The sequence below is a fragment of the Hipposideros armiger genome, unplaced genomic scaffold (assembly GCF_001890085.2).
Source record: "Hipposideros armiger isolate ML-2016 unplaced genomic scaffold, ASM189008v1 scaffold_53, whole genome shotgun sequence".
In the NCBI taxonomy this organism is placed as follows: domain Eukaryota; kingdom Metazoa; phylum Chordata; class Mammalia; order Chiroptera; family Hipposideridae; genus Hipposideros; species Hipposideros armiger.
This window is the reverse complement of record NW_017731403.1, coordinates 3,056,879-3,064,747: the sequence shown is the minus strand read 5'-3', so window position 1 is coordinate 3,064,747 and position 7,869 is coordinate 3,056,879. Positions and strand designations below refer to the sequence as shown.

Below are 7,869 nucleotides of genomic sequence, written 5' to 3'. Positions count from 1 at the left end.
GGAAGGGGAACAGACAAGTTGCTGTCCTTTTGTTCTTCAGTCTAGTTGTGGAGGACGTTGCTTCACTGGCCCATGTTGGTATTATCATTGTGCTTTTCCCGGGTGAGGCAGATCGGTCTCCGGCCTCTGGACGGCCGCTCATGGCAGCTCTTGGCAGCTCACACCGGCTGCCAGCCACACACGGTAGCTTATGGCAACACACGGTAGCTTATGGCAGCCCACTGCAGCAGGGACTGCAGCCTACACCATCGCTGGCAACTCATGGCAGCCCAGCTCCAGGTCGAGCTGTTGTTCAACATCTTAGCTGTAGAGGGCAGTGTCACTGGCCCCCATGTGGGATCCGAACCGGGGCCCTGCTGCTCAGAGCTGGTGTCCCAAGCCAGCTCTTAACCAACGCGCCACTCAGCCGGCCCTTAAATATAATTTCAATCTTCTATAATTTTCATTTCTGACAGTTGAGTTCTCTAATATACTTCAATAAAAAAAATCTGTTTCATTTATTAGAAATTTTTAAGTTCATACCATGGGCCAGGCACTGTGGTAGGTACTTGTTATTCTGAATTAAATAAGATACGGTTGCCTTAAGGAGTTGGGAAAGACTGATACCTACACACACACCCCTGGCTTATTTCTCTTGATAAATGGGTAGACTTTAAGATACCTAGATCTGAATCCAATTTCTTTTTGCAAAAAAGGTCAATTTTATATATCTTTGTTTCATAATATCATTAAAGGGATCTTTAATCTATATATTATACAGATGTTCCTTTTTCCTTAAGTTCTATTTTTTTCTTCTGTAATTAAAATGCAGACTCCCACACACACACATACATGCACAAACTACCCAAAGTTGAGTGTCCTTACAGTGTATCAGGTGATTTTAACCTGGGTTCTGTAGATCTCTGTATATCTATGGATTGGTGGCTTTGTAGATCCATTAACCTTCCACAATTATATGCAAAATTGTTAAATGTGTGCACATGGATTCTCATGGTGGAACGAGTCCTTAATTTTTATCAAATTCCCAAAGGATTCTGTTACCCTAAAATACAATATTAAGAATTGCACTATTAAAATTTTCATTTAATAGACCTTGGATTTGACTATTTTATACCATTTATCATTTAGATTTTCTCACAGGAGGAAAGAGAAATTGAAGATGTAATACTTCATAATTGTACTTCTTAAAATTATTGATACAACTTTTTATATTAATACAGTTTTTGAAGTTGACATTTAAAGAGTTGTTTTTATATTTATCTAACAATATTATAATCATGCTACAGTTTTTGTTGCAATACATTTTTCATTTGTCTTTAGTACCAGGACCCTCTGCTGATAATGGCATCAGTATTACCATGATCTTGATGGCCTGGATGGTTATCACAGTGATCTTGTTTCTACTGCGACCTCCTAATCTACGAGGATCCAACCTAACTGGAAAGCCAACCAGTCCTCATAATGTAAGTGTTGTGGATTAGAAACCCATTTCAGTGGGGGGGATGGGTGTGGCCTGGGAAGTGGGGGGATGAGTTTGTCTTGACTGAAATATCTGAATTAGGAAAAGGAAGATTTAATTCATGGAGTAAGTTCTTACTATGTCATCCAATAAATCTTACAAGGTCAAATGGCTTATTCTTCATGAAGTTACATATAGAAAGCAGCACAGTAACCCCAAAATAATTTTAAAATGATATCCAATCTTTACTTACATGAGAAACATAAAAAAATCCAATTCATCATCATCTACAGCAATATTTCTCATATCTCAGGCCTATACTCCCCAGTCCCATCCAACTCAAAGTTGATCCCTTGCTTCTCATGCTTCCAGCTCCCTAAATTTTCTTACTAGCTACAGTCCATATGTTTCCCCACCACCACCTCATTTTCTCCCCGCTGGCCTAGCTATTAAATATAGTAGAGACACTGAGCCTGTCTGGCTAAATCCTGTTCTCCTCTTGTTTTCCCCATCCTGTTTCTCTCAAACTCATTTTTCCAGTTCTGCATCACAGTATATCAACTGAGCTGGCAAAAGCAGAGGTAGGAATCATTCATGTTGATATATCTTAATAGTCATGATTACAGACATTTTTAGAATCTTCTAAATGAAAAACATGATAAACTCCAACAGGGAGTTTCGGTACTATTTTTAATAGAACCTCCATTAAAGGATTTCTTTGAATCTTTTTCAGAATATCTCTCTCTCTCTCGCATATATATATATACACACACACACACACACATACACACACACACACACACACACACACACACACACATATATATTTTTTTGATTTGGATATTATCTCTTTAAAAATATTTCCATGATGGATTCACTTGTTGATCACCAAATCATCCCACTAACTCCCTTTTTCAACCTTCACCATGTGGAATTCGCAAAATAACTGCTGCTTTTCCCTAATCTTGTTTAATACAAGGAAGAAGTTCAGTTAGACTTAATTTTTTATATAAGAGTAAGCAAAATATATAATGTTTATTCGTCAGTAATTTGGTTTCTTTAGGATTGGAATATTTAGATAAGTGGCATGCCGACTAATTTAATTAAAAAAGAAGGCATCATTAGCACTATATAAAAATCCTTGAATTTATTTTTGTTTCCTCTTGGAGAGGGGGTTATCCATAAAACATCTTGTATAGTTTTGATAAAGTGCTTTCTCCTTAGCCTTTTTTCTTTTTATATACAGTTTTATTACTTTCATATCAGAGAGGAACTTCTTCAGTGTTTGGGGCTAAAGAAATCCAACTTAATAAGCTCACTTAAAAGCCATTAAAAGTGACAGATTTGCAAAATTACAGTCCCCTAAACCTTAGTTCATTGTAGGAATTCTAGGAATAGTAGCCCCACTACCGTAAGAATAAGCAAGAAAACATATTGACTAATTCCAAATAGAAAAATTGATCACCCTCAAATAGGGCCACATGTAGCATGTCAGAGTAAATAAATGGAATCTTCCTGAAGAGTCCTACAAGTGCTGATCTTTCCATTACAGTTCAGATGCTTTCTATTGCAAGTCACAAAAATCAACTCAACCTAGTTTAAATAAGTGATTTTACTGGTTTGCACATCAGAAAATCCAGAGGTAGAGTCAGTGTTTACCAGGTTAACAGTGTCATTAAAGACCTACTTTCATTCCAAGGTGGGCTCCCTTTGTGGTCATTAGATGGCTGCCAATAGCAACTGGAGCCAATGGGTCGTCACTGACATTCTATAGAGAGAAACAGTCTCTAGCTTTACTTCGATTGTACTGTACTCAGTCAATCAGCCTAGCAAGGGGGATGAAACAACTTTTATTGGTTTAAATATCACCTCTGGAGTTGTTAGTGGGGGGGAGCAGTTTCACCCAAAATGAATCACTGTTACACATTTTCCATTTTTCCGTACCTCAGGGAAGAATGAGACAAATGTTGGGTAATCACAGTGTTAATCTAGTGTTCCCTTGTGCAAAAACATGAAAAGTGAGAATAAGGATATGATCTGGGATGGGAGGGCGGGGTCACTGCTGCTCATTTCTTACTGTATGTGTTAGATTGGTTGCACTGGGACTTAAGAAGTTGGTACCATAATTTCTCTCTCTCTAACGCCAGGGACAGGATCCACCAGCCCCGCCTGTGGACTAACTGTGATATGGGAAGTGAAAATAGTCAACACCTTGCACGACCAAATGAACGAAGATGACCAGAGTACTCTTAACCCCATTAGAACTGTTCTTCCTTTTGCATCTGCAATATGGGATGGTATTTTCATGAGCTTCTAGAAATTTCACTTGCAAGCTTATTTTTGCTTCCTGTGTTACCACCATTCCTATTTACAGTATATTTAAGTAATTGATTCTGTTAAAAAAAAGTTACATGGGCCTTTTGGTTACCCTAAACTTAAACATTCCACACATTCTATTTGCAACTGTGATCATAATTTCTGTGATTTTTGACCTGATTGAAGGAAATTTGAGATCTCTGCATTTAAATATTTACGTAATTTTGACAGGTTTTAAAATTGCTTTTTTCATAGGTATTTATAAAGTTACTTGGGGTTGTCTAAGATTGTATGAAATAAAACTAGAACCACACTGTATTTACATTTACCTTGGTAGTTTATTTGTGGGTGGCAGTTTTCTCTAGTTCTTGGGACTGTGCAGCCTTTGGAATATTTTATAAGTTACAGTTGAAATCTGTATCATCCACTGAAACTGGCTTATGTGACTAGAAAAAGAGGAGAGAAAAAATGAAATAATTGTCTACTAAGTTTTTTATTCCAATAAAAATGTCTAATATTAAAAAAACTTTAAATAAACATGATTTAAATATGGTGGATGATTTACAATCCATTATATGACATATGAAGCCACTGTACACTAGCCTTACAAGGCTCATGAAAGGAGGAAAATAGTTTATTTTTTTTTGCCTTTGCCAGGTATAATCTATACAGTAATAATTTAATCTGTAATTTATTTTAAAAATGGTTGACTCTTGCAAAGCTTTTCTGTTCGAACACTTGCCTCTTAAATGAAACTATCTTACAACTGTATTGGGGGCCTGTTTGCTTACTGACATTTGAAAACTATTTACTTACTTACTCTATTTTTTCTTTGAAGAAAAAAATTTGAATCTTTTGTTATCCTCCTGACTTTAAAAAATATTTAATAAATTCTTGGTTTACTCCAAAAGAAAAGGAAAATGAGAAACAAGGATCTTTTTCTTACCCCTTATCTCATTCTTGTATGGTAATGTGATAGATTGGGTTGGGGAGGAGCATTAATATAGGTAAAATTTTGAAATGTATAAAAAGTAAAAAGTTCCTTTGGTCAGTTTGAAAGAAAATGAATACAAATAGCATTTTTTAAAGTCTGCATGACCTGTATGGTTATGGAATTTTTTCCTAGCAAGTGATTGCAGATGATTTATGAGGGCTAGAAGATATTTTGCTATCGGTGTAAGGATTTTTTTCCCCCAGACTGTCTAGCTTTTTACTGGATCAAACTGAGAAATTACTTGTATGAATTGAATAAACTTCTCTATATCACTGTATTGTTTATTAGAGTCTCTAATACAATTGTGTGATGCTCTTAGGGTATTTTATTCCCTTTATTATGATTATAGTCTGGGCCATAAACATTGTAAGGGCTTCATCTCATTATATAATCCACATTCCTCCTGTGCATCTTGGCTTTGTGCTCAACTTCTTGAAATAACATAATCTACTCTTAATTACTTGTGCTAATCTAGGGGTATTGTAACACAGGTAAGTCAAATCCTGGATAAACACAAACCAGAGTTAAGGTTTTTCTTCTTGCTGTGGCCTTCTGGAAGCCTTCCCAGCTGTATTTAAAGGGCACGAATGGTATAAGATGGAGCTAAATGCCTAGAAGCATTCCTTTTTCTGCCTTGCCCCCTGAACTTGGAAGGCTTACACTTATATCCTAACAGTCTGTTCGGCTAAGCTGCTCGAAAGCCAATCTCTAGTAGAAATACAGATGTATTCAACAGTTCACAAATAATTGAGAATTGGCTTTGGTAGAAGACGTGGCCATGACATGGAAACAATGTCTAGTGTTAGCTAAAGACATAGAAATCTAGATTCTTATTCCTGGTTCTTCATTTCTGTCACATACACTTAATTGACATTACATCTAGAATATTAACCTTTTCCTATACTGACCATCCATCTAACTAGTAACAAAAGTTTTTAGTGGAGCATTTAGTCTTGGTTTTTTTGCTTATAAAATTTCTCTGTTGTCCTGAAATAGACAGTGTACTACTGCATATAAAGTATTCCTGTTAACCTAACTAGTAATTTATATTATTTTTAACTCTTAAAGCTTCTACATGTAAAATGTTAACATCCTTTATTAAACTTTTTTTTATTGAGCACATTCTTATTCATTACTTGGCTTGTAAACATTCACCTGAACTGTGGCTACAGTCATTTAAAAATAATCTGGAAAAAGATAAATCTTCACATTTTAATCACTTTGCGCTCTTAAACATTCCACAGATGCCATTAAGATTTTACTTTGTCTTAGAGTCATTTAATGTTTTTTATGCAAAATAGTTTTTTTGCTTTCCATATGGAAAAAGTTAACATTGGAACTGTGTGTAGTAAAAGATTTTATTGCGTGTCTATCCAAGCTCTATCCCATGGTCAACAAGTCATATTTTAAACAACTTGCAGAGATTTTCCAAAGTAACTATTAAGTTCAGCTATTCCATGGTTACTTTTGTGTTTTTGTGGTATGTGATGTGATAGTGTTTATGGAATTACCAAATTCTTAAATTTTCAAAGGAACCTTGGAAATTATCATTTTGAATGAAAGTCTGTCACTCTAAATGAATATGTGCTAAAATTTGACCAGCTCAGCTTAAGACACAAAACAGCAACTTGAAGAAGAAATGAGGGTTCTCAGTTAATGGGTTAAAGTTTTGTTGTTGCAGTAGTAGGTTTAGTCTTAACATTATAATATCTCTAAATGAAAAACCATACAAATTTGTTACCATGTCTGATGATTATTTTGTAAAAAGCAAATGTGGTCATGTAATGTACTAAATGTTAATTGCTGTTTTTAAATGTTTAAATCATGCCAAACAAATCATGTCTGTGCCACCCAGGGTTTATTGTAATCTTTTACTGAGTACTTGGATTGGGATAAAGGGCTTGTACTATGCACTTTTTATTAATGAATAAATAGAAAACATTAGTAACACTCATTGTTTTCTGTTTGGCTTTTGTGGGAAGAGAAACAGTATCTTGCGTAGTAAAATGTTAACGTCCTTTATTAAATAGTTTTTTTGTAAGACTTTTTACCCCCAACTAAAGACTTTCCTAAAAGAGAACCTGAAGTTATAAGAAAAATATTTATATAATAGCAGTATGGGGCCAGTATTCACAAGTAGGAATTCTAAAAATCTCTAGGAAATTACTAGTTACATTTATTTCATTATTCTTTTTTATTTCTTCCTAGAATACAGGGTCAATAGACATTTTCTTTGAAGGAATAAAATTCAGTAGTGTTAATTATTTGAGCAGACATATTACCCATAAAGAGCTAGACATGTAACTACAGAAAACATACAAAGGTGAAAATTTGCTTTTGCTCGGTTACCTGGAATGGATCCAGATACTAAAAATCATTGAAACTATCTATATACATGTAAAAAATGATAAAATTGCTCTGGCATGATTATGATGTCAGTGCCTGTGTGATACTCATATGTTATTTAAAATAGTAAAATTTCTGAAATACATAATTGCCTGGAGATAGTTAATGATTTCAATCTAAAGTTTGTCATATATATGTAAGTGGATAGCTGAATCCCCATTAAAACTTAAGTTTTCATTTAATGGCTCTGAAGACAGGTATTCCTCCTGGAAAATGGAATTCTAATAAAATAAGTTTTTCGCTTCCTGCCATTTCATCTGATGGTTTTTTTCAGTTCAGAATCTCAATTTATAGAGTTGGTTCTCCCCATCCCCCACCCAATGTTTCATAAACACCATGATTATTTCTTATGCTAAGATTTTTAAGAATTGGAGTGTTTGTTCAGTGTGATCTTTTCTCATGGGGAACTTAATTTTACATACCATTTCTCAAACAAAATGGACTATATTGGTTCAATAAACATTTCAACAAGTGTTCATATTTGTTTATTGCTTAACTGTTTATGCTTCAAATGGATGTTATTCAGGATTAGATTACAGAGATTATATATCAGATGCCAAATTAAGATGTCTATTGAAAGGGAGGTGGAAGGAGATGTCTGGGAGGCAGGAACAATATGTGTAGTTTTAAGGATAAAGCAACTTTCATATAAAAAAATATTATTCCTTATACAGAACTGCTTATTTCTAGGAAA

The 7,869-nt window shown here is 34.7% G+C and overlaps 1 protein-coding gene across 3 annotated transcripts in view; it reads left to right on the top strand.

The window, feature by feature from the left end:
- The window catches only part of SMIM14 (small integral membrane protein 14), a 68,334-nt gene extending 61,611 nt beyond the window's left edge, over positions 1 to 6,723 (top strand). For all 3 annotated transcript variants that reach the window (XM_019640825.1, XM_019640824.1, XM_019640826.1), the window contains 2 exons: positions 1,321 to 1,463; positions 3,607 to 6,723. In XM_019640825.1, coding sequence (XP_019496370.1) covers positions 1,321 to 1,463; positions 3,607 to 3,639 — 176 coding nt within the window. In that variant the 3' untranslated portion in view covers positions 3,640 to 6,723. The remainder of the gene's footprint in view (positions 1 to 1,320; positions 1,464 to 3,606) is intronic.
- Positions 6,724 to 7,869: the final 1,146 nt, after the last annotated feature.